The sequence below is a fragment of the Bicyclus anynana genome, chromosome 8 (genome assembly GCF_947172395.1).
Source record: "Bicyclus anynana chromosome 8, ilBicAnyn1.1, whole genome shotgun sequence".
Taxonomy (NCBI): Eukaryota; Metazoa; Arthropoda; class Insecta; order Lepidoptera; family Nymphalidae; genus Bicyclus; species Bicyclus anynana.
The window spans coordinates 15,387,850-15,414,614 of record NC_069090.1 but is presented as its reverse complement, the minus strand read 5'-3'; the positions used below and the strand labels follow the sequence as shown (position 1 = coordinate 15,414,614).

The window sequence follows — 26,765 nt, the reverse complement described above, 5'->3', positions numbered from 1 at the left end:
TAATGTGTAAAATAAATAGTTTGAAAGTGAATAATGATTTTATTGGAATATGCACAATATCCAAAACTAGGGACCGTCAGATAAAAGACCGCCAATTACTCTACATTTGCGACATATTAATTACTAGCCATAGAGGAGTACACTGAATTTCATTGTACTTGACTGATAGCCGACGCCCCGCATTTTCACCCGCTTACCTCCTGTTCCTGTGAGAATACGGAGATAAAAAATAGCCTATGACATTTATAAATAACGTGGCTTTCTAGTGGTAATAGAATTTTTCCAAATCGGTACAGTAGATTCAGATATTGAATACCTACAATACCACACAAACTTTACCTCTCTAAAATATCTGTATAAATTACTAATTGATGCCCCGCGGTTTCACCTGTGTATAGGGTTGCCAAGTCGCCAAACCTAATAGCCGGACAGACCAGCCAGTTTGGCCGGACATTTTGGTAGAAAGGTCACCCTACATTATTGATTGGCCGGAAACGCAATCAAAAAGTCTACCTATGTCTGGCTTTATCCGGACGCCTGGCAACGCTACTCTCGTAACTCCAGTTCTCGTGAGAATACGGGGATGAAATATAGCCGATAATATATGACACTTGCAAATAACATTACTTTTTAGCGGAAGTATTTTCAAATTCGGTTCTGATAAGCTGATAACAGCATTTATTATGTAGGTAGCAACGTGTACATAATATGTATAGTCTGTGGTAGCAACAAATGACTAAATTAGACAGTAGTAAACACCAAAAACCTACATCAGAGTATCGATAGAAGACGTTTGTAGCCGATATTCGTGTTGTATAGGAAATATGATGTTGGTGATAATGATGATTAAAAATCTCTTTAGTTTTTAAACACAACTTTAATTTTAATAACAGAGAGCAATGAGAGAGCGATGTCGCCATTAACAAGTACATTATATATACATACAACTTGTAAAAACATTTCATTATAAAATATGATATAAGACATTTTTTTAGAAACAGTTTGGAACAAAGTACTAAAATACAAGATTCTGAAAATGTATTAACTATGATATTAGTACAGCAATCTTATCTGAAGTTGCCTAAGAGTCATGAACATCTTATGCATTCTTCATCATATCTGCGGCTTTCTCTGCCAGTACTAGTACTGCGGCGTTTATATTTGCACTAACCGTGTTCGGCATTGCGCTAGCATCCACAACTCTTAGCTTGTTAACCCCCAGAACCTTCAGTTTGGCGTCCAACACCGACCCCATCCGACACGTGCTGCTGTAGTGGAAGGTCGTGTCCATCATGTTGAGCACGTAGCACTTCCAGTACTCGCGCGTGTTCAGCTCCAAGCCCCTGCAGTTCGGCAGATCGAAGTACATCGTCTCACCGCCGACTTCGCGGAAGAAACTAGAATTGGTCACTTTAATGAAGTCTTCAATGTACGCCGCATTGTTCTCCAAGTCTTCGCTGTTGGAAAAGTAGCCCGTGTAGATTTTTGGTGTATCTTTAGGATCTGCGCTACGCAAGACGACTTCCCCTCGCGATTTCGGACGAGCTACGTTGAACACTGTTGCCAGAATTTCGTTACCTGTACCGGCTGTGATGAGCTGGTTACACACGTCATCGTGTAGTCCGAAAACACTAGAACAGAGTAGCGCCAAGTTGCTGGGATTGTTTCTGCATATTAAATTCAGAGTCACGTAATCAGGATGGCTCTGTGTTTTATCCACAGCATCTACACCAACGAACGTCGGTATTGGGAAAAGAGACGGGCTTTCGGGAGCGGGAGTTTCACTTGCTTCTCCAAGTTTATGCACTAAGAATGCGGTAACGTGATCCTCCATATTTTGCCCCACAGGCAAGTCGGCTACTACTTCGATACCCAAACTTTCGAGATGACTTTTCGGTCCGATACCAGACAGCATCAGAAGTTTCGGTGAGTTGAACGTACCCGCCGATACTATCACCTCTTTCCGGGCGTAAATGTTGAAAGTTTGACCGTTTGCAGAAGCCTGGACACCTATAGCATTTTTATTTTCATCGATCAAAATTTTATCGACTGTCGTTTCTTTTGCTAAATGGAAATTAGGTCGGTTCTTTAGTGGCGAGAGGTAGCCTATAGCGCTGCTCTGCCGTATTCCGTCTCCTATGGTAAACATGGGTCTTGCGAACCCTAAGGTGTCGCCGGTATTGAGATCGTCTACGACATTATGCCCAACTTCCTTGAAAGCTTCGAGGTATTTGAGCGGTGAGTCCCGCAGCTCGCGCGTTATGATGATGGAGCCGTTGGTCCCGTGGTATTTGCCGGTGGCTGAGTTAAGGATCTCCTCGTCTTCGAGGCGTTCGCTCTTCTTAAAATATGGGAGAAGATGTTCGAAAGACCAGGACTCGTCTCCTGCCGCGTCGGCCCATGCTTTGTAGTCGTTGGCGTGTCCTCTCACGTAATAGAAGTGGTGTAAGGTGCTGCTGCCTCCGTACACTTTGCCGGAAGGCAGGTCTAGGTAGCCGTTCCTGTGGTACTGCGCGGTGTAGCCGTCGTCCTCTGACACGTAGTTCCAATCGTAGTTTGTTTTTGTCAGGAGCGGGAACAAACCGGCGTACTGCAAAAAAGTATGAACTTAGTTATAAATCGAAAATACCTACTTTGCCTCTTCAAATTGTCTGCTAAGGTGCTACCATATTGGGCATACTCTCTATACATCAGATGTGATTACAGATAAGTACTAACTTTTTTTTAATATATGGAATAGGCTCACACTTGACTGCAATCTCATGATGGTAGGTGTGGTCTAAGATAGAACGCGCTTTCCTAAGAGATGCTTTTTCACTCTCACCCAGGTTGTAAGAACTCCATACCCTAGCCATGCGTTTAAGAAACTGAGAAGCAAATCACTTCGTACGAGTCCTAGGGATGTCAATGACAGTGATGGAAACCTACCCGATGTCTTGCCGAAGTGCGGTGGTAGGTAAAACGGTGACTTATTATTATTATAGAAAAATAGTTTAAAGTACGTATATGCCAATTGCCAGTATGACTTTAATACAAATGTAGCTGACATACTTCAGTTTCAAAGGCGGGTTCTCCCCCAGCTTCAATGGCCAGCACTTGCACGTCGGGGTTCTCCGTGAGCCGGTTGGCCACGACGCTGCCCGCTGTGCCCGCGCCCACCACGATGTAGTCGTACACTGCGTCATCTGCACCAGTGGAGAAGATGAAGAATATTATTACACAATAGGGATGATGACAGTTTTTAAAATGGTATACCTAATTAAGAGTACCTATGCTAATAGTTTTGACGGCCTCCGTGGCGCAGTGGTATGCGCGGTGGATATACAAGACGGAGGTCCTGGGTTCGATCCCCGGCTGGGCCGATTGAGATTTTCTTAATTTGTCCAGGTCTGGCTGGTGGGAGGAAGGCTTCGGCCGTGGCTAGTTACCACACTACCGGCAAAGACGTACCGCCAAGCGATTTAGCGTTCCGGTACGATGCCGTGTAGAAACCGAAAGGGGTGTGGATTTTCATCCTCCTCCTAACGAGTTAGCCCGCTTCCATCTTAGACTGCATCATCACTTACCATCAGGTGAGATTGTAGTCAAGGGCTAACTTGTAAAGAATAAAAAAAAAAAAATAGTAAAGCAATCAGGGTATCTGGGATTATTACATTTGGAGCTACATATTTCAAACGATTAATTTTGGGACTGCTTCCATGTTTCGCTTCAAAACGCTCCATACTAATTGGCACGAAAGAGTGACGCCGTTGCTGAGAGATCATTAATAATTTGGGCGTTCAAACAAAATTACAAATACTTTTGTTGAGATTATTTTCGCGTTTATTTTTTTATTTCAAATAATAAAAAAAATGTCACATTGAATGTAAAGGGGTTATAAACGGGGGTATTTTTGGAATATGGAAGCATTCCGGCGTGATGCCGCGTAGATATAGCGCAAAGTTACGTCAAGAACTTCTTTCTTCCTAGTTAGTGCTACCATCGTAAATTACAATTTCGTAATATGGTGAGATTGCAGACGAAGGCTAATTTTTTAATAAAAAAAAAGTATTCCGTGTCACGAAACAAGTCCGTTAAACGCGGCGCTAATGTTTTAATGGCGCTCATGCTCATTTGGTAATGATGGTCTTATTGTCATTTATGGGCTTTCAATTTTAGTTTAGGTTTTAATCGCGGGACTTATTTCGTGGCGGGGATCCTAAGTCCCTCTACTGTAAAAAGGGAGTTGGCTGGAGTGCTCATGATGATGACGAGCTGGTACCTGTGAGTGGAGTGCTGGTCGGCCACTTGTAGGCGGTGAGGCTGAAAGCAGCCAGCACCAGAAGCGCGGCGTGCGCCGCCTTCACTGTAGCCAGGGAGGTCGCCACGTCCATCTGTGAACACGAGCTTTGAGTTTCCGAACTTTAGGGAGAGTTCCCACTAATCAGCTATCGGGCTCGGATAGTACGGCACAGCCTCAGAATAAATAGTTATGGACTTGTATTACTACTTATTGAACGTCCTGGAAATATTACTTGTTGAGTGACTAGGAAATTTTACCTTATTGAGCGACTAGGAAATTTAATTATTGAGTGACTACAAAATTTTACCTTACTTGTTGAGCGACTAGAAAATATTACCTTACTTGTTGATCGACTAGAAAATACACATTACTTTACTTATTGAGCGACTAGGAAATACATATTATAATATTTTATTTATTACCTCACTTTATAGTGACTAATAGGAAATTTATCGATCGCCTTGCATCGATGTAAGTGAACTATGACCAGAATAAAGATATTATATATGTATACTGTGCTATGACTGTCTAACACAAATTGTAAAATACACAATGAGTTTACAAAATTGAAGATGTGTCTAGTGATAATAAAAATAGATTACAAAATCACAAAAAATCGATATAAAAAAAATCAGCTATATCAGTACCCATAACACAGACTAATTTTTAGGGCTCGGTATTTATGTGTGTACCTGCCCTCATATATTTATCTATTTAAACAGATCTCATTCCTGCAGACTTAGCATGCACAATGTAATATCTCGTGAAAAAAAAAAGTCACATTATCGATAAATATCGGCGGAGTTTGAAATATTACTCTCTCATTCATCCCGCAACGAAAAAGAGAGGGCCATGTTTAGATTGTGCCGCTATTGGTCGACATTTGGTCTTTCTCTAGTATCGAGATATTATGTAGTGGTGTATTGGGATTACTGAGGGAATATCAAACAGTAGTTTGAATTTTTTTCCGACATTTCCAATCTATCGTCATATTTTGCCTCGGAGAGCATATTAAACCGTCGCTTCTGGTTATTATCATTAACTTTTGTGCTCGTTCAAGTATATAACATTATCACCCTAAGCCCATCAACCCCCATTATGATGTATGGTATGTCCAAACTCCATATCCCCTATAATATACGGAAGGAGAAAATAAAGAAAATAATCCCACTGCAATTTCATAATCCTAGGGTATCTATTCGAGCAAAAATTACAAAAACACGTAGATAACTCTCGGTCAGAGAGTCATACTTATGACATTAAAAATTAAAAAAAAAAATAAACACTTACCCTCAATATTTCCCGTCTACTGCGTGATTTAAGGACACCGAGTGGTGATTGCCAAATTCTCTCCCGTTAACCTTTTTATACTTATTGTATGTAAATATTTTAAATTTGAACAACTGGCCTATGAGAATTATTGCAAATATAATTATTAAAATAACATTCGAGAGTAAATGAATACTTAATTATGAATTTTGAAATCCAAATAATGGTGTAATTTCAAGACCGTGAAGAGATAGGGTATTCGCCCGATGTCAATCCTTTTTGAAATCTGCATTGACACCGCCTTTAAACAAATCAGCAGGTAGCACATGTTATTTTATTCTGTTAAATCAGTGCATATATTTTTGTGTTTATGAAGTAGATTGATTTTTTTTTATATTTTATACGCTTTTTAGTTTAGTGGGGGCATTTATGTGTTTTTAAAGTATTTTTTTTAATGTTTACTTTTTAAATTAAATAAACGACCGTTTACTTAAATTAATTAGCTTAACCGATAACCAATTTTGCTTCGTACCGGGAAAAAGGCACAATGGACGCTATTCACGCCATAAGGACAGTAGTGGAGAAGGCGCACTCCAATAAACGAAATTTGTGGATGGTCTTCATAGAACTAGAAAAGGCTTTTGATCGTGTCCCTAGGTCACTGATCTGGCAAGCGCTCAGAGCACATAATATTCCAGAATACTATGTGCAAATAGCTTGTGTATAATTCTGCCCAGACGTACATCAGAAGCCCAGCTGGCGACTCCAAAACCTTCAGTGTATTTAATTATATACCAATTAATGTAGGTGTACATCAGGGCAACGCTCTCAGTCCTCTCTTGTTCAATGTAATAATTATTTATCTTACAGCGCATATTCAGAAACCAGCTCCTTGGAATCTATTTTTTATGTGATCTCGGAAAGTAAACAGGAGGTACAAGAAAATCTAGAACAACGGAGAGAAGCGCTAGAGGCGAACGGTCTGCGTATAAGTAGAACAAAAGCAGAATACATGGTTTTCAAGTTTGCCACAATACAAGCGGACCAATCAGACGACATAACACTTGATGGGACGAGGCTTCTGAGAGTCACTCAGTTCAAATATTTGGGCTCTATTAAGTTATATGACAGCGAAGTGTGGCCCATAATAAATTCACAAGAACATAAACTTCATGTGGTTGAAATGCGTTCGTTGGTCCGGGGGAGTCACTGTAAAACATAAAATAAATAATACCTATAAAGGGGTTCATTTAAAGTGGCACCAATAGCCGACAAGTTAAAAGAAAGTAGCCTAAGGTGATACGGGCAAGGCGTACGTACGACCCGACGACTATGTAGTAAAAAATTGTCTTTTCTTCGCCACGGGTAAAAGGGGTAAGGGTTACTCTGACTACTTGGCTGGTTACCGTTCAAAAGGATCTGAAAGAACTGGGATTCTCTAATGGGATTGATTGGGAAAGCAGACCCCATATAACGGGAATATGCGAGTTGAAAGAAGAAGAAGAAAGTTTACTTTTTAAATTAACTTAGTGCATAATTATAGTCATAAAAAGATAACTAAGTAAATTTTTTTATTTTCATTTCTAAATGAGTATTTCAAAATGATAAAGATGCCGCGAAAACACACTGTGATTAGGGATTTGTGTTCATTTAAAATTAACTAATCATTTGTATTGATAATGCTGGATAAAAATGCATTTTACATTTATCTTTATTTTTGTCCGATGGTAACTGGATATATACAAGGTAACAACCCTACTTTTACATAGTCGTTTTAAGTACCTATACCATTTTGTTCTATTATTGTCTTAATATTCAGCTGAAATTTACTTTCAAATGTTGATTTAATAAGCATATTGTATTTGCGTTACAAATCGAAAATTTTGTAAACGCGCGCTGTTCAAATAAAACTATCGAAAGTTATGTTAATTTTGCAATAATTATTATTCCCAATTCCCAAACCAGTTGTTCAAATTTAACATATTTATATACAATAACTATAAAAAGGTAAATAGGAAATAAATTGACTATCACTAGTTAGGGGGGTCTTAATAGAGCTCGCACAGTAGAAGAGATACATCAAAGGTAAGAATTTAACTTTATAATAATTAATTTTAATTATGATCGATAACTTCTACATCTGGTTAAAGCTAAAAAGGAAAAAGTATAAAAATACTTGGACGTTGTTCACGAGATTACCGCCATGTGGAATGTTGAGTGAAACTATTATTACTCCGATAGTCGTTTCAGTCTATGGTCATATAGCGAAAAGCTTCGACCTAGAAGCTTGACTGCTGGATCAAGTATCGTATACAGAAGGCAGTGATTCTTAATACAGCGCGCGTAGTATGAAGAGGTTGCTCACTCTGGAGCCCTGACCACCGGTTGCTTGGGCACTCAAATGCCCCGCAGCGGGAGGGTTGGTTTTTTTTATAATTTTTTATTAGTATTTAATTTAATTATTTTTAAAAATAAAAATGGAGAAAAAAATAACAGAAAAAAATTATCGTTAGCAGCCAATTATAACGGTTTATTACAGGGCCAAGCTTCCCTCAAATTAGAAGAGGTTATATGGAGCTTATGTAGCGTTAGCCATACAAATATTATTGTTTAATAATTATTAGCGTATCCACATTAATATTTAGTTCGTAGATTATCCATAAGTTTATAACGTACCAAAATGTATCCCGACATATGGCCTGCACAATGCACATGTGGCGTGCAGGCCACACTAAAATATGTTCCTTGTTACTAAGCCAATGTATTTGTTAATTGTAACTATTAAGTCAGTTGAACAGTAAACGGCGATCGATAAACACGCTTTTCTTTGCCACCCTACCTTCTAACCACACGCGGCAAACTTAGACCCACCACGCTGCTCCAATGCGTGTTGACGCGTTTAGGATGATAAAATTTCTTTTATCTAACACTATGTTAACGATAGTATCGGGTTAACCGGGACCGACAGCTTAATGTGCTCTTAGAGGCACTGGGATGTTACACTACCAACTTCCCAACTGCGGCCTGAGAATTTAACTGAAATTTTATTACAAAATATGAAAGCTCAGTATGTCATAACTCATAGCCGACCAAGGAGTCGAACCCAGGATCTCGTGATCGGAAGTCACACAGGCTAACCACTGGATCAATTAGGCAGTTACATGGCGTCATTGTATCCTTTTTTATTTATCTCTTAAATACGGGCCCGATAAGTGGGAACCTGCCCTAAGGCACGGGTATTCAAAGCTTGTGTTCACAGATGAATGTGGCAATATCTTTATTTTTTTCTTTTTATTTGATCTACCAACAGATGTGTAAATATTACAATAATTAAAAATATATCCAAGGAGTAATACCATGATAAAAAGTAAATATATTTACGGATAAACACCGCATGCAAACTGTCTAAAGTTTAAAATATACTTAGACTATTATTTTAATAATTATATTTGATGAGGAGATCTACAATTATGATAATAATTTATAAACATGCATATAATATAAAGAAAACCAACTAAATAAAATAAAAAATCAATAAAACACATGAAACTTGATAAAATAAAAAACAAATTTAATTAAATAATATAAATCTAGTTGTGTAGGAAGAAGAAAGAAGTCCTGGCTACGAAATATAAGGGAGTGGACTGGCATAAAGACAGTCGAAGAACTTTTCCGCCTAGCCATGGACAAGGAAAAGTTTAGAAAGCTGACCGCCGACCTTCAGTAATGGAGAGGCACTCTAAGAAGAAGAATATAAATCTAATTACTTTCTACTTAATTCTACCGATTTTGGCTATGGCTAGCCAGCCACATTTTGCAAATGATATCATTTTTATTAGACCAGTGCCAGTACACCTACATCAACGTAAAGTATTCTAATACTTGGCGTGAGGTAATACTTACATCAATAGTTTTAAATCGCATAAATATAGTGTTATTCTTATTATTTTAAGCCTACGTCGTTTTACATTGTATTTTCGTCATCTGACATGGCCATTTCGATTGGCTAGTCCAAAGTAATCCACTGTTGTTGTTGTTGATTAAATTATCCTGTCAAAAGTTGTGAATGTACCTCAAGACATTGTTCAACATTGGCGTTTTTTTTTTATTTTAAATCCACTTCTGAGTTTCTTTAATAATATTTTCTAGTCACTCAACAAGTAAGGTTATATTTCCTAGTCACTCAACAAGTAAGGTAATATTTCCTAGTCACTCAACAAGTGAGGTAATATTTCCTTATCACTCAACAAGTGAGGTAATATTTCCTAGTCGCTAGTTAGTCAACAGTAAATCTCAGAGACAAAAGAAACAATGCTCGTGTTCACAGATGGACGTGGCGACCTCTCTGGCTACAGTGAAGGCGGCGCACGCCGCGCTGCTGGTGCTGGCTGCTTTCAGCCTCACCGCCTACAAGTGGCCGACCAGCGCTCCGGTGACAGGTACCAGCTCGATACATCATCAGCAGCGTATTTTAAATAGCCCCAGCCCCTCTTCCTTACAGCAGAGTTCGATTTTTATTGAAAAGTTAGCGATTGACCGGGATTTCAGTATGTATATTACGAGGATGTAGTTTACGATGGTAGCGGTCTAACAGTGGAATTCATAGACGTTATAGGGGCACCCCCAGGGGATCATTCAGCCACTGAGTGTCCAATTTAACTTCTATTTGTTTAAGAATTTGACACTCAGCGGGTGAATGATCCCCTGGGAGTGCCTATTTTCGGGCTGCCATATAACTTGTTTCTTTTTTCAAGACAATATAAATTGTGTACCTAATAATATTCTTCATCTTCTCCACTGGTGCAGAGGGCGAAGTGTACGACTACATCGTGGTGGGCGCGGGCACAGCGGGCAGCGTCGTGGCCAACCGGCTCACGGAGAACCCCGACGTGCAAGTGCTGGCCATTGAAGCTGGGGGAGAACCCGCCTTTGAAACCGAAGTATGTCAACTCCAATAAATATAAATAGAGATCATTTATATCCAAATGTATATGTACTGGCATATAGTGCTATATAAGTATTTTAGTTTTACATTACAGTATTTTTACTCAGCGATAATTTAGTACTCTGTGATCCCATCTCATATAGAGTAAGTATGCAACCCAATATGGTGGCACCATAACAGACAATTTGAAGAGGCAGAAGTATTTTTGATTATTAACTATGTACCTATGTGATAAACTGATTAATAATGTCTTGACCGAAGTCTACCACGACTAACGAGATTTATACCTGAGCTAATATATAAAATACTCTATTGGTAGGTAGGTTCATTAAAATCCAACCTAACTCTTAGAGATGTCTCTAAGAGTTAGGTTGGTCTCTATTTAAGAGGAGACTCTTAAATAGAGACTATTATATTTCTACATTATAGATTTATTTTATCTATTCGTAGGTCCCATTACTTATATGTTACACTTGTTGGTACCTAGGACTCGAGATTAGCATAACAATGCGACAGATGAAAATTTTAAATTTTCTTTTCTAAATTTATTCAATGTATATTTCTGGTAATTTATAACTATTTACTAAAGTTCATTTAAGTAAAAGTTCAAGTTCTAAATTTCTTGCAGTACGCCGGTTTGTTCCCGCTCCTAACAAAAACAAACTACGATTGGAACTACGTGTCAGAGGACGACGGCTACACCGCGCAGTACCACAGGAACGGCTACCTGGACCTGCCTTCCGGCAAAGTGTACGGAGGCAGCAGCACCTTACACCACTTCTATTACGTGAGAGGACACGCCAACGACTACAAAGCATGGGCCCACGCGGCAGGAGACCAGTCCTGGTCTTTCAAAAATCTTCTCCCGTATTTTAAGAAGAGCGAACGCCTCGAAGATGAGGAGATCCTTAACTCTGCCACTGGCAAATACCACGGGACCAACGGCTCCATCATCATAACACGCGAGCTGCGGGACTCACCGCTCAAATACCTCGAAGCTTTCAAGGAAGTTGGGCATAATGTCGTAGACGATCTCAATACCGGCGACACCTTAGGGTTCGCAAGACCCATGTTTACCATAGGAGACGGAATACGGCAGAGCAGCGCTATAGGCTACCTCTCGCCACTAAAGAACCGACCTAATTTCCATTTAGCAAAAGAAACCACAGTCGATAAAATTTTGATCGATGAAAATAAAAATGCTATAGGTGTCCAGGCTTCTGCAAACGGTCAAACTTTCAACATTTACGCCCGGAGAGAGGTGATAGTATCGGCGGGTACGTTCAACTCACCGAAACTTCTGATGCTGTCTGGTATCGGACCGAAAAGTCATCTCGAAAGTTTGGGTATCGAAGTAGTAGCCGACTTGCCTGTGGGGCAAAATATGGAGGATCACGTTACCGCATTCTTAGTGCATAAATTAGGAGAAGCAAGTGAAACTCCCGCTCCCGAAAACCCGTCTCTTTTCCCAATACCGACGTTCGTTGGTGTAGATGCTGTGGATAAAACACAGAGCCATCCTGATTACGTGACTCTGAATTTAATATGCAGAAACAATCCCAGCAACTTGGCGCTACTCTGTTCTAGTGTTTTCGGACTACACGATGACGTGTGTAACCAGCTCATCACAGCCGGTACAGGTAACGAAATTCTGGCAACGGTGTTCAACGTAGCTCGTCCGAAATCGCGAGGGGAAGTCGTCTTGCGTAGCGCAGATCCTAAAGATACACCAAAAATCTACACGGGCTACTTTTCCAACAGCGAAGACTTGGAGAACAATGCGGCGTACATTGAAGACTTCATTAAAGTGACCAATTCTAGTTTCTTCCGCGAAGTCGGCGGTGAGACGATGTACTTCGATCTGCCGAACTGCAGGGGCTTGGAGCTGAACACGCGCGAGTACTGGAAGTGCTACGTGCTCAACATGATGGACACGACCTTCCACTACAGCAGCACGTGTCGGATGGGGTCGGTGTTGGACGCCAAACTGAAGGTTCTGGGGGTCAACAAGCTAAGAGTTGTGGATGCTAGCGCAATGCCGAACACGGTTAGTGCAAATATAAACGCCGCAGTACTAGTACTGGCGGAGAAAGCCGCAGATATGATAAAGAAAGCCCATAAAGCACAACCGACTAAACCACCTAAACCAACCAAACCAACCAAACCAACCAAACCAACCGAACCAACGAAACCAACCAAACCAACGCCACCAAAACCACTCCTTACCTTACCTAAAATTTTAGGCATTGATCTAGCAATCTTATAAAAACGCTCAAAATGAAAGACTGCAATCAGTAGCGTGCACAATATACAAACTCAAGTATAAATTTGTACAAAATGGAAAACTCTTCCTTCAACACTGATTAACAACATAATAAGTCATCATCAATCAGGGTAATGTTGCCTTTTTGCGTCTACAAATGCATGCAATTGATTGCTATATCAATATTTTAATGTGTTTTTCAAACCTTGTGTTTAGGTAGAACTTTAAAAAAGTAGAAGTTTATAATATCTTGTGATATTTAAAAGTGGTACAAAATGTATTTACCTATTATTTACAATTAATAATACTTATTAATTACGACTTCGCTCTCTTATCGCTCTCTGTTAATAAAATTATAATCAAATAAATAGTTTTATTTTTCAAAATTCCTTCAACTGTAATTAATAGCGATTTTCAGTCGTTCGTCTATATTAATATTATAATTATAAAGAGGAAATATTTCATTTCTTGTTTCGTTCCTATTGAATAGGCTCTGAAACTACTGAACCAATTTGATAAATTATTTCACAGTTGGGAAGCTAAACTAGCCCTGAGGCTATATTTTATTCCCGTATTCCTATGGAATGGGAACCACACGGGTTAAAATGCGTGGCGTCTGCTAGTCAATAAACATATTTATGCTGAATAGAAAACTTTCTAAGATCACATCACACTAGTTCTACAACTTTTTATAAGGTAATATTATTATTTTCTTTTTTCTCAATGATGAAGATCTTGAATAAACTTTTCTTTCAAATAATCTGCTGTAAGTTGCTATGCTGCTATAATGCTAATCTAACTCTAACACAAGGTCTTCCGCCAATAATGCGCAACACTTATTCTACGAGTACGTGGTGATACTTGTAGTCAACATCAAAGCCTATTAGTTAACGTAATATATTATCTTAATTCTTAACCTAAATTAAAAATGTACGACTATCTTGATGCTTGATACGAGATATTTTTTAAACCTATTAAATTGGCCAACATAAATGTAGTTTAAAATAAAAATAAAAAACTGATAACAAACAAAAGCCCAAAAAAGAATCAGGCACCGATTAACATGTAACATATACATCAATGCATACAGGTGTTTTTAATTTCACTTATCTATTATTCATCTATTCGATTGATATTATCATTATTATATTAGTCAGTAAAATGTTTAATAAATAAATTATTACAATTATCATCATCATCATCATTACCAGCCTTTACCAGCCAATGGACGTCCACAGCTGGACATAGGTCTCTTGATATCGACTTCCAAAGCATTCAGCTGAAAATAAACTAAATGACTACCTAATATAAGAAACCTGGATTGAAATAGGCACTTTTTAGCAGTCTGTTAGTATGGATGGATGGAATGGAGAAATTAATTTTGCAATAAATACAAGCTAAGTTTTTATTTTTCTCCTCTGGCAATATTGTAAGGCCTAAGATCTATTAATTAATAACATAAAACACACAGACACGTAGACAGAGAAGCACTCCGTCAGTGTAGTTACACATGCCCGACGGTCCGTAATTTAACAACAAAAGGGCTAAATTTCAAAAGACAAAAGAAGGAATCTATCTATAGAAATGAAAATGAATCACAAAATGTGTTGCTACTCGCGCAGAACCTGAGAATGGTTCGACCAGTTTGGCCATTTCTATTTCGTATTTTCGGCAAGGCGTGATGAAGGACATTTCGCCACTATAGTATGCGCATTATCATCTGAGTCGTCCGGTCATAAAAGTCAAAAAAGATAGGAATGTGCAGCGCGCCTACCTGCGCACCCTAATTATCGATAAACGGCTACCTGCGCACGTGCTAATGATGAGTCAATAATGATTTGGACGATTCTGATTGGTCGGTTTCTAATGTAATTGCATTGCGTATTTTTTTTGCTATAAATGTGTTTACTGCAATTAAATAAATACATTCATGTGTTACTCGTTGCGCACTATGGATACTAATATATAATAAATTTGGCAGAAGACGAAGATTCTGATGATGAAGACTCAGATGAAGATTAATTTTATTTAGTTAATAATTATATAATATGAAATATGTATTATATTAAATCAAATATTGTTAATTTTTTTAATTTTGTGAACAAGATACGATAATAAACTTTACTTATCGATAATATGTCTTTCATTGTTACACCCTTCACTAGACGGCTCCATAAGACCAATAAGTGCAAGCGAGATAGATATAGAGAAATGATTTATGGCCCTAAGACTCAGTTGTTAATGCTATTAGTATAAATGTCCTTGGTGGGCGGTATGTTTACGTGCAGTTGCAGTAGATGGCGTCAGATAGAAGTCCAGAGAATCCAGAAAGGTTCTTATGAAAATTGATGCAGCACGTTCGGAAACCTATAATATAAATTGATTCGAATTAAGAACCTTTTTTTGAAGTCGGTTAAAAATGTCGCGATAATGCGCTGTGTTTAATTATTCCTATAAATCATTTGTTGTTCTATATCAAATCAATTACTGAACCGATTTCAAACAAAAATAATTATTCTCAAAATTGGTTAATAAATAACGAAGTTATGAGGTATATATATACATATACAAATATAAAAAAACATAGGTACGCGTTAAATTGAAAGTCTCTTCTTTTTTTTTCAACTCGGTTAAAAATTCTAAGAATCTTTACTCTAGAGCCCTGAGTTGTCTACCAGTTTCTTGGGCACTCAAATGTCCCACAGCGGGAGGGTTGATTTTTATTTTTTATTATTAACATTGTTAAAAATTAAAAAAGGACAAATAAATAATTGTCAGTCAAAGTCCGTGGCGCAGTTGTATGCGCGATGGATTTATAAGACGGAGGTCCTGGGTTCGATCCCCGGCGGGCAGATTGAAATTTTCTTAATTTGTCCAGGTCTTGCTGGTGGGAGGCTTCGGCCGTGGCTAGTTACCACCCTACCAGCAAAGACGTATCGCCACGCGATTTAGCGTTCCGGTACGATGCCGCGTAGAAACCGAAAGGGATGTGGATTTTCATCCTCCTCCTAACAAGTTAGCCCACTTCCATCTTAGACTGCATCATCACTTACCATCAGGTGAGATAGTAGTCAAGGGTCAACTTGTGTAGAATATATAAAAAAATGGCATAATAAAAAATGTATGTACACAGCGCCATCTTTTAAAAAAATCGATAACTTGATTGCGTACATTACTAGCGACACATACACTATAAAACTTTTTAGCAACAGTACCAATACGTACGCTACTAGAGACATCTACTGTGGTTCACGTGAATTGTGTTGTCAAAACCCGATACAGATTAAACCCCCAGTGATAATGAAGTGCAAGGCTTGCGGAAAATTTCTTTCGCCGCAAGGTGGCCGTCTTATGCGTGTTCTGCGGTTTTGTCTAGAATTTGGAAGGGCCAAGCTGTCGCTTCAAGCTTCGGGAGTTATGTGCGTATTTTGATTCAAATAAAATTCCCCCCAGGAAATAATCCTAGATACACCAATGCAGAAGTATCACATGAATCCTCTTGAAAAACAGTTTACTACTGTTTTTTAACTGTTGATGAGTTCCATAATGATAAAGTTGCTTAGTGGCGCCATTGGATCAACTTTTACCTTCACACTGTAAGTAAAACTAAAAGTAATAATTTATGATGTTAATAATGTAATGATATTAACAAACAATTATTCTATAATAACTAGCGGATGCCCTCGACTTCGTCCGCGTAGAATTTAAAATCCCTCGGGAACCATGGATTTTTTTAGGATGAAAGTCAAACAAAAATCTTTTTTTGGTTTCAGTATCGATTAGGTCTACCCTCCATTGTTGTTTCTGTTGGTAGCGACTTTGTCCATGTGACATTCAGTTTATTAAAATATACTTAATTCACGCGAACTAAGTCACGGCCATCAGCTTATATTTACATAATTGCAATATATTAACATTGTCAAACCAAATATCATGTTTTTATTTCCAAACTTTACGGATAACAGCTGTATAAACTAACAACACTGGATGCTGCTGAGGTTCTGTGTTTCAAGCTAAACAGTTCGTTTCATGTAGGATGGTGCGGATGACAGTTTGTTTCACACTTGAAAGTTTGCTGCGATTTACGATAATAGTACATATTAAGAAAGTCATACAGGCCACTGTTACTTCACCCATTCTATCTGAATAACACTCAAAGTAGCAGAACCGGTAGAAAAAGGCATAAATATGTAGCATTTCCTAATCTAAGGTATGCATATATGCATTATGCATGCTGCCTGTTTTTACGTCATACAGGCATCGATGAAGGTACATGAAACATGTACAACATCGCATACAGGTATTTTTAATTTCACTCTTATTTGTATATTCGATTGATACAATCATTTTTAGGGTTCCATCGTCCATAAGGAACCCTTATAGTTTAGCCATGTCCGTCTGTCTGTCCGTCCCTCCGTCTGTCCGCGGTTTAGCGCAGTACTAATAAATTTCTAATAAGTAAGCTGTAATTTAGCATGAATACGTATTTACATTAAAAATGTTGTAAAATAAAATCTTGAAAAATATTTACTTTTAGGGTACCTAAATGGCTACATGTAAAGTGTGGATGAATTTTTTTAGGTACCTATCTACTCGTTTATTTCATCAGATCAGTTTGTAAAATATTAAGCTTTTGAGCAAATTTTTGTTCGAGTCAAGACGTGTTCTCACCCACTACGTGATAAACAGTTGTTTATGAATACATGAAATAAATCACGAGAGTAGGATTTAAATCATATAATATAATGAAATTACAAGGAAAACTATAACAGCTAAGTAGCAATTTGCTAAACAGTCGACCAACTTAAAGAACGTAATTGGAAATCGAAAATTGCATACTAATTCCGTTGTGAATTAAAAATATATTGAAGTTATGACCACCCAAGAATGGACCTGTGTCCACCCTAAGATTCTGGGCTTGGGATACCTATGGAATTCTAATAAGATACTAATAGATTTGATGTTCGAGTCAGGCCCCGTCTAGGAAATAATCCTGGTTACTAATGTAACATACATATGAATTTCAAATTGGTAGCCCAGTATCCTAGGGTGGGCACTGGACTATACTAGGGTGGGCCCGGCCCACCCGGCCCCACCACTATATACGCCTATGCGGGTACCTAGTATAGGTACTTACCATTTCTTACAAAATAAGTAACTTGTACCTTAAAAAACAAATACATAATTCCCGATCTTTCTATACAAAATTCCAACCCCGTTCTGATTTTATTATCGCGATAAAAAGTGAAATAGTTCGACAGTAAAAAAGTAAAGTTGGACTCATCACCGAAAATCCCTATCCCTCTAATATAGTCTTTTCCGACTAATTGCATAGGTAAACAGGATTATTTGTCATATTAAAAAAAATTTGGCTATTACATTAACTGTAACATGCTAATGAATTTAAAAAAATATTAAGAAACTAGCGGAGCCGGTCAAGCTTCGTTTTGACATAAGTGCACTTACTCTCTATCCCTACTCTACCCTTCTATACCTCTACCCCTACCCCTACCGCTTGACTCTTAAACGTTTGTATGGGAAATAGAAAAGGGCAGTTTTTAGGGTTTTCCCGGAAATTATTTGACTTTTTCTCACCTTTTAAACCTTCCCTATACCACCACGAACATTTCAAGACCAAGATAAGATAAATCCGTTAAGCCGTTCTCGAGTTTTAGCGAGACTACAAACAGCAATTCATTTTTATATATAGGTATAAGATTATCGTCACACCATCGGATTTTTAATTTCCAAACCGGGAGTTCTTTAACTAAGAATTTCTTGTTAAGCTATTTTTTTAATTTGGAGGCGGAAAGAACTCTGTGTGAATTAAAAATTAAATTATTCAAAACCTTGCTAACCAATGAATTGTGAACTGAACAACACAACTGCATGTAATGCACATTTGTTTTATGTTATTAAAAAACAAGTCGAGGATTTTTATGCGGAATTGGGTTGTGGCTGTGTCATTGTTACAGCCGTGTACATAATACGTTGGTACAATACCTACACCTACTTACATAAGTGGAATCCCCAGACAAAGCCTGGGCGGCCAGAGATCGCGCATGGTTACGCTAAGTGACAACCTACGCGTGTGGCCGGAGGCGGGTTTTACTTATGTACGTACGTAAAATACCTACCTTACACAGCCGAAGGACAGTTACGAGCGCAGCCGAAGGCCGCGCAGGTACTTACTCGTAGGTAAAATACGGGGCCGAAGCCTGGGCAGGCAAAGTCACGGCCGGAGGAAGGCCGCGCATATTTGTACTTGTAGATAAAATGCCCTGCCTAAGCCTCAGCCGATCCGCATTGGAGCAGTATGATAGATCTAATTCCTATTTTTTCCTAAAACTTTGAGAAAATTTTCGATTTTATTCTCTGGATGTTTATTTTGTGGTTGTTTAATAAATGCATATACCTATACCTACTGGAGACATTTTTGGGACCCCAACCATTGACCTATTATAATAAAACGACGCACAATCATGTAGAAAATTTCACATAAAAACTGGCCAATTTTACTACGACAGGTTTATAACTATTGGTAACGAAAATTATAACCTAATGGCCTTTAAATATAGTCCAATATTCAATAAAATCCCAAATTCAGAGCAAATTCAACCTTAAGAAGTGAGTTTAAGGTTGAATATGCAAATGCGACTACTTGAATTGAGTGCCAAGAAGTTGTGTTTGGCACACATTCTGAGTGGAGACGTTTTTTGGTCGCTGATTGTGCTTCGATGCCCCCAAACCAACTGTCTGTTTTTTCCCAAGTGTGTTTATCAGTATCATTCGATATAGATATGAGTTGAGCATCTGTAAACAGGTGACGAGACAAAATAAAACAAAATTAACTTTCAAATTTTCTTTAGTCAATAATTTAAAGCTTATAGTCTAAGATCCGAATCAGAAACGATATTCACCCATCTGTTTACTGGGTGAACAGTATTTTGTATCAAATTGAATATGTTAATAAATATATTGCCAAAGGTTTGCCTAAAAAAATTCAGTCCAGGATATGATGTCCGGAAACCAGGACTGATTTTTCGCAGACAACCCTATACCGTGACTGTAATGATATTTTTAACTTAACTTTAATTAATTAACCACTAACCGGACTCTGCTATTTACTAGTATCGATTTACCTGTTTATATCTGCCTACACACGAGTTAAGACGAGAAAGAAATAGTCAAGTTAAAATTTTCATATTCTATAGGCTTCAGACGTTCGCTCGCTCGTTTGTCAAGGACTTTGTAGGTTAACCAAACCAGTGGACTGATTTTCTTTTGGCAAACCATTGGCATATTTAATTTGATATAAAAAAAAAAGTTTTCATCCAGTAAACAGATGGGTGACGGTCATCCTACATTGGGATCCTCTACTATAGCATGCGTCAACGACACATCTCGTGAATATAGAAAGACATGTAGACCAATAGCGGCGGAAACGAAAACATCGCTCTCTTTCTCTCTCCATCGAAATGAATGAAAAAGCGATATTTTCGATGTGTTTTTCAACGTCTCGAGATATCCCGTGGAAGCGTGCTAGGCGAGCGACGCGCAGTTCGCGCCGCAATATAATAAAGGTAGGTTCCGAAACAAACAGAAATTTCGCCTCTACGACCATCTACGTTAGTACCAAATTTGCGCGGCATTTTATGCGCACGCCGAAAAAAAACATATCAAATACATACTCCATGATTGCCACGTGACACAGATCCTTATCAAAACGTCAAATAAAAAGCTCTTATCAAGTTACCAGCCAAAGATTTCAATCGAAGATATTTATGACCTGTGTGCCTAGTGGCAGTTTGATACTGTGACGATCGCGTAAACGTAAACGCAAACTTCTAAGGAATTGAAACGGCGCCATCAAGTGGCACTACTGCACAACTGTTTCAATTTCATATAAATTAGCGTTTACGTTTACGCGATCGTCACGGTATGAAAACATTGAAAACTCCCACTACATAAAAATTCCTTCCTTTTTTCTTTGTCATTCGAGACTATCCTAGTCTCGTGTTTAAATATATTCAATCAATATAATCAATTATTTTTCGTGTTTAAATAGATCAACTATTATGAACGACTTACATTTCACGTTTTAATAATGAGGACATAGTCTACGATTTAAATCTCTGGTCTTTAGCCACCCAAACTCATGTGAATTTTCGGAATTTCCACAAATTTCGAATACAACTTTCTCAGCGAAAACTCTCTACCTTCAAATATCGAAACATTCGCCATATTAAAATAGATCAAAACAGACTCGTATTAAAACTCAAATTCGTTTACACTCCCACAGACTGTTCTTAGTGGAGCTCTTGGATATCATTATGTATTTCTTATAGCATTTAAGACTTTAAAATAACCTACACAAGGTCTATTTGTCTTTGACATTAAATGGCATTGTTGTCAGATATGACCTACGGATCTGAGAGAGGTCTTTATAAACCTCATAAGTTTTACAAAGGGATATGATAATAAGATCTACAAGGGATATGGAACAAGCTATGCCCGGAGTACGAATGCGTGATCGAATCAAAAAATAAGATTCGCAGAAGAACCCAAAGTTATACATAGCTCAGCGAATCGCCAAGTAGAAGTAGCAATGGGTGAGGCACATAGCTGAAAGAGATGATGGACACTGGGGTCCCAAGGTGCTGAAATGGCGACTCCGCGCCGGAAAGCGCAGTGTTGGTCGACCCCCTCTAGGTGGACCGAGGACATCACGCGGGTTGCAGGGAGCCGCTGGATGTTGGCGGCTCGAGACAGTTGCGCTTGGAAGTCCATGCAAGTGGCCTGTGTCCAGCAGTGGACGTCCATCGGCTGATAATGATGATGGATGATGATGATGATGATGGTGCGATTTTCACACTAACAACTATCCACCGTACAATTCCGGTCTAAAGGAGATGGTCCATTTCAGGTCCACTCTTGTACCCCGTATCATTAAAATTTAAAAAATACAAGGATTTTATTAAAATCTAAATACGTGAATAAATTTAACTAAATAATAAGAAATACATAAAATTAAAACCCAAGTCTTTGAGATGATCAAGATGGCGCCCATAAAGCAACTATGACATGACAATTGACAGCAAACGTTAAATCGACTACTGCATTGAAAACGTCATCAAACCGCCATTATTACCTGTACTAGTGTTGCATTTCTAGGGAGCTAATGAATATTATTTCGAAAGAATTAAAATAAATTCGTAGATTTGTATAATCAAAAAATAGTTTAAAAAATATTTTCTTTTACTTCCGCCAGGGTACAATGACTGATCCTGCGCTCCATACAATTTTGGACCATTTCCTTTAAAAAATTCACATGTGTTTGGGAGATACTAAATAGTTTCAAATAAATAGGGAACACTGGTTATTGCTTCTTGATAATAATGGGCCGAAATAGGTTTTTTTTTTTTCACTGGACGGCAAAACACTATTAATATTGTCCGTAGTGTTTGAATGGAATTGACATCGATGCTGAGGGGTCATTGCGAAACGCAATCGCATTATACGCAACTTTGATGCAAATCAGACAAGCGCAAACCCTATTATACTTTAAAATCATAAATAATTCTTGCAGTTATAAAAATAGTTACTCATGTTTTCTCGTAGTAAATAATAGGTTACCTCTAATTTTTAAAGTTGAATATTTTAATTATCATTAAACAACGAAATGCTGGAGATCTTTCTAATTTTTTGTCTAAGCTAATCTGTGGTTTAATTTTGTTATACTCAAAATAGACTAGAACTCATAGCCAAATCAAGCAAATTAAAAAAAAAAACAGGCAAGTCTTCAAATAATCGCATCAAAGTTACGTCGTCGATCCAGAGATAACATAGAAACATTGTGGTTAACAAAAGATTAAATTTTAATTTTAAAACATGGAACATCCAGTCGCAAATACGAAATCACTTGTGCGAATCCAAATGTATTCAATATCTCACAAATCATAAACATGCATTGTCACAATAGTTAAATCACTACAGTATTTTTTACAAACAGATAGTCCATTTCATCAAAAATAATGAATTTTAATTTTCTCGCTTGTAAGGTTCGTACATACACATTAGTTTCAAGTTGACTAAACGGACAATTTTTTTTCATTTTATTCGCAAATATTCACATAACATAAGAACGTTCTCTTCCTCAAAAAACTTGGTAGTAACAAAAAAACCGCTTACAAACACAACCGTAGACGTACTTTACACCATTCACTCACTCACACATGTATAGGTTTCACAGTTCATTCAATCGTACGTAATATCGTCCGCGCAATTTCAGGGACTAACAACCTTTTTTTTTTTGACAATATAATTTTAATATACAGCGCGCGATACGAGAGCTGAAAAAACCACTTCAAATGGAAACAAAATCCCAATTTTGGGTCGGTTAGAGAAAGAGTTTTAAAGGGTTTCACTGTGTAGTACATCTGGAAATTTGCATTTTCAACTCTCGCACAGCGAGCAGTACGAAGGGAGCCGATACGGGATCTAAAAAAAATACACAATAACGGCCGAATAGAAAGTCAAAAACTAGGTCATTACATTTTTTTTTCCATATAATAACTACAACTTATTACACCAAACTTTGATCCCTGATATCAGCTGCAACCTTTGTAAAACATCTTCGGTGCTAATTCGATCTACTAAACTAAATTCACGGCATACACTGTAATGTTCAAATGTCCCTCGTCTTAAAGTCATATATTCAGTATTGAATATACCTTTTCATATCAAATTAGGTATGGACGAAATTGAGTTTTAAAACAAGTTAAATTTATATAAAATGCCGCATATGCCGAAATGATGCGATTGAGGTCACTTCCATGTGTTTGCAAGACAACATTCAAATGAAAAAAAATCTCAACTTTCTTTGTTCTATACTGGTACGATAATTGAAAAATATCCAGTTTTATTAAATTTAATAATTATTTTCGTAATCATAGTAATTTTAACATCAGAAGTAGAAAAAAAGCAGTTTAAATTTAAGAGTAGATATTATTATTTACTACGAGAAAACATTTTGAAAGAAAAGTGTAGATTTTTTTAAACAATCAGAATTATAATGATTTCAAAACTACAACAAAAGTGAGTGCGAACGTCGGAATCTTGCATTATATTCTATTCAAGCGATTGCTTAACCTCAGTATCTTATGTCGATTCCTTTCAAACACTATTAAAAAATGTTGAGCAGATATGTCTCAATTTAATGAACTATTTCAAATCACTTAAATTATCAAAAAAAAAAAAATTTTTTTCAGGACTTTTCCCCTCCCAAAAAGGCCCTTTCTTATTTGGAGCAATTGGCACAATATGCAAAGTAATAGAAATTGAATGAACTATTGAAATCACTGAAATTATTAAAAAATGCCCTCTCATAATAGGAGCAATCGGCACAATATGAAAAGGACAGGTGCTGTCAACCTGCGAATTTAGTAAAGTTCAACACAATCGAAATGAGCACCGTTACCTTAACAATATTCTTTTTTCGTCAAAGTCAAATAACTTGAACCAAGCCACATTACTTCACATACAATAGACATTTACTAACCTTTATTCAAAAACTTTATAAATACTGATCACTTACAACTTGTCGAAAATTTCGTTCACCCCTTGAAGAATCGAATTATTTAAACTGCACATCATATATGCCAAAATACACTGACTACCCACAAAATACATTAAATCAGTACCTACCACAGTCAATACTCAACATCTCAGAACGTCAGCTAATGTTCAAGTTATTTGCCGGCATATATACAAATGTTCTCTTGCCGTGAAATACACATTTTTCATTTCATTTCATACCCGAGTATCTTAAGGCCTTCACTATCAGGTGTTCACGCAAGTATTACACTAGACCGAGGGCTTACAAAGAAATATTTTAGATTTTTAAAATGTGTTTAATAAAAAAAAAATTATACTGTTTTATTTATTTAATATGAATTCGAACCCCTGACCCCTTCTATCATGACACGGTGACCCAATAGGTAGATATGTTGAACGCGGACAAATCAAACAATGGCTAATTAGCCACACTGAGCTCAGTCCTCCATCGTATGTCGTTGCAGCATGACGTATGGAATTTTCAATTAGGTTTAAGAAGCGTCCTCAAAAAAAGACATACACATTTTTTTTAATAATTGGATTATTGTGTTTTTATTTCATGCTACTATTTTAATAAAATTCACCCTTGGAAGAAAACATTTAACCACAACTAAAATAGTCCCACCATAGAAAATTTAACAAGTGTATAATATTTTTATAGCACTTGTCAATGTTGTATTTACCCCCTTTTTTAACCATTTATTTTTCGAAATACATCTCCATCTATATATGTATAATTTAATCTATTTTACATATTATGTTTGTATATTTAACGATAGCTTTGTGTATAAAACGAATTCATTCGACAATAAAATTATATATTAGTAAAATTTTGAAACTTTTGAATCAAAACAAATAATAAACAACGCCGTAAAAACTGGAATAACTTGCGTCACACCTCATAGGATTAAACACTTCAATTTATATAATATACAATAAAGAATTCTGCGTTTTTTCTCTCATCATACAACTTCACTCTCCAAGACACCAAAAATTTTATTGCCAATATTTTTCGTAAATTTAAGACAAATCTTTCAACATCATCAATTTTTACACACTCACAAATCAAGTTAACGAATTTGTATGGAAAATATCTCCCAACACCGGGCTGGAATTGGGAATATTTTCCATATAGTCGTTACAAATTCCACTCAAGGCCCCAAAGTGTTGGAATTTCGCTTGAAAAATAGTAACTCGAACTGGAGTTGCTCACAACCTCTTTCAAAACACCTTTTTCAATGAAAATTATAACCAATCTCTTAACATTTTTGCGAGGTGCTCTTTACGGTTCTCAGATGGACAGTCTTGTGTCAGTCAGTCAGTCAGCAAGTCAGTCGGTGAGTCACTCAGTCTGTCAACCAGTCAGCAAGTCAATCAGTGATGTTGTCAGTGATACAATTTTGGCGTTCTCTCCAGTAAAACTGTATTTCCAGAACCTAAAGTATTTTACGCGTTATTTAATTGATATCTTTCTTAACACACATCTGCAATAGACTGATATTGCCAAAATCCTTTACAATATATATATGTGGTAAGAAAGCAGGGACACTCGATATTAGTTTTAAGCCTCCTTCAAATTCAGTTCGGGTCCATTTCGAGTCTGCTCTGACAAAATTTTCGAAATTGCAAGAAAACTCAAGGCTCTTGAGACCAATATACCGTTTTTTAAATTCCAATACATTCAACATTTCATTGCGCTGGAATCCATTCCAGGACCTAATCACCACTTTTTGTTCCATTTCAATTAATCATAAAAGTTTTTAATTTTGCCAAACACGTGAATTACTTTTGAACAAAACATGTGTGGTACCTTCCGTCCATTGTAATTCACGGGTTTTTAATGAACACTTTGTTTTCACTCGTACGGAACACTGAAGTCCTCGAGGATGACGTCACACGCGCAGTCTATATATAGGGGTGACGCGGGGCGCGCGGCTCAGTTGCGCACGGGCGGCGCTGGCGAGTGGTGGTGCCGCTCGAGGTCCTCCAGCGAGAGCGCGTTGGGCACGTGCACGGAGGGCAGTTTGCCGGCCGAGGCCCGCGCTAGCAGCTCGGGGGAGAACCACCGCGCCAGCTGGTTGTCGCCGCCGCCCGTACCTCCGCTGGTCATTTCTGCAATTAAGAGGCTATCTATTAATTACAAAACCCAATTTTCAGTTAATGGACCCATTTATTGACGTGGTTTAATCTCGATTACAGGTGGTATTAACATTCATTATTTATGTTATTGTGGAGAGGGGCTCACAAACAACTGAGCTCAAGTCATCAAATACCCTCTTATTTATACCAACACTGAAGAACATTAAAGCCCCTGGTGTTGATAGTATAATGGGTGAAATGTCAAAGACGAATTCTTTCTTCTCCGCAAATTATAAGGGTTCCATATTTTT

General features: G+C 37.6%; 3 protein-coding genes across 7 annotated transcripts in view; 1 reads left to right on the top strand and 2 right to left on the bottom strand.

The window, feature by feature from the left end:
- Positions 1-873: 873 nt before the first annotated feature.
- Positions 874-3,982, bottom strand: LOC112053164 (ecdysone oxidase-like). Its single transcript, XM_052882910.1, has 3 exons — positions 3,947-3,982; positions 3,052-3,255; positions 874-2,590 (listed from the first exon to the last, which is right to left on the bottom strand). The coding sequence occupies exons 1-3, from the start codon at positions 3,980-3,982 to the stop codon at positions 1,100-1,102; spliced, it is 1,731 nt and encodes a 576-aa protein (XP_052738870.1). The 3' UTR covers positions 874-1,099.
- A 4,373-nt stretch (positions 3,983-8,355) lies between these two features.
- Positions 8,356-13,107, top strand: LOC112053156 (ecdysone oxidase-like). The gene is made up of 3 exons (XM_024092466.2): positions 8,356-9,990; positions 10,358-10,491; positions 11,125-13,107. The coding sequence occupies exons 1-3, from the start codon at positions 9,879-9,881 to the stop codon at positions 12,760-12,762; spliced, it is 1,884 nt and encodes a 627-aa protein (XP_023948234.2). The 5' UTR covers positions 8,356-9,878; the 3' UTR covers positions 12,763-13,107.
- Positions 13,108-19,606: 6,499 nt separating this feature from the next.
- Positions 19,607-26,765, bottom strand: part of LOC112053159 (eukaryotic translation initiation factor 4E transporter) — a 36,823-nt gene continuing 29,664 nt past the window's right edge. For 4 of the 5 annotated variants that reach the window (XM_024092476.2, XM_024092470.2, XM_024092472.2 and 1 more), the window contains one exon: positions 19,607-26,487. In XM_024092476.2, coding sequence (XP_023948244.1) covers positions 26,312-26,487 — 176 coding nt within the window. In that variant the 3' untranslated portion in view covers positions 19,607-26,311. Of the gene's footprint in view, positions 26,502-26,765 lie in introns of all 5 variants that reach the window. The other variant, XM_024092475.2, reaches the window with a different exon arrangement.

Bases quoted from the DNA above. Each gene is read 5' to 3' on its own strand.
- LOC112053164 (XM_052882910.1), bottom strand. From the start codon at position 3,982: ATGGTAGCACTAACTAGGAAGAAAGAAGTTCTTGAC. The intron at 3,256-3,946 runs GTAACTTTGCGC...ACTCTTAATTAG, and splicing joins GGAAGAAAGAAGTTCTTGAC to GTATACCATTTTAAAAACTG. The intron at 2,591-3,051 runs GTATGTCAGCTA...ACTTTTTTGCAG, and splicing joins AACCCGCCTTTGAAACTGAA to TACGCCGGTTTGTTCCCGCT.
- LOC112053156 (XM_024092466.2), top strand. From the start codon at position 9,879: ATGGACGTGGCGACCTCTCTGGCTACAGTGAAGGCGGCGCACGCCGCG. The intron at 9,991-10,357 runs GTACCAGCTCGA...CCACTGGTGCAG, and splicing joins GACCAGCGCTCCGGTGACAG to AGGGCGAAGTGTACGACTAC. The intron at 10,492-11,124 runs GTATGTCAACTC...AATTTCTTGCAG, and splicing joins AACCCGCCTTTGAAACCGAA to TACGCCGGTTTGTTCCCGCT.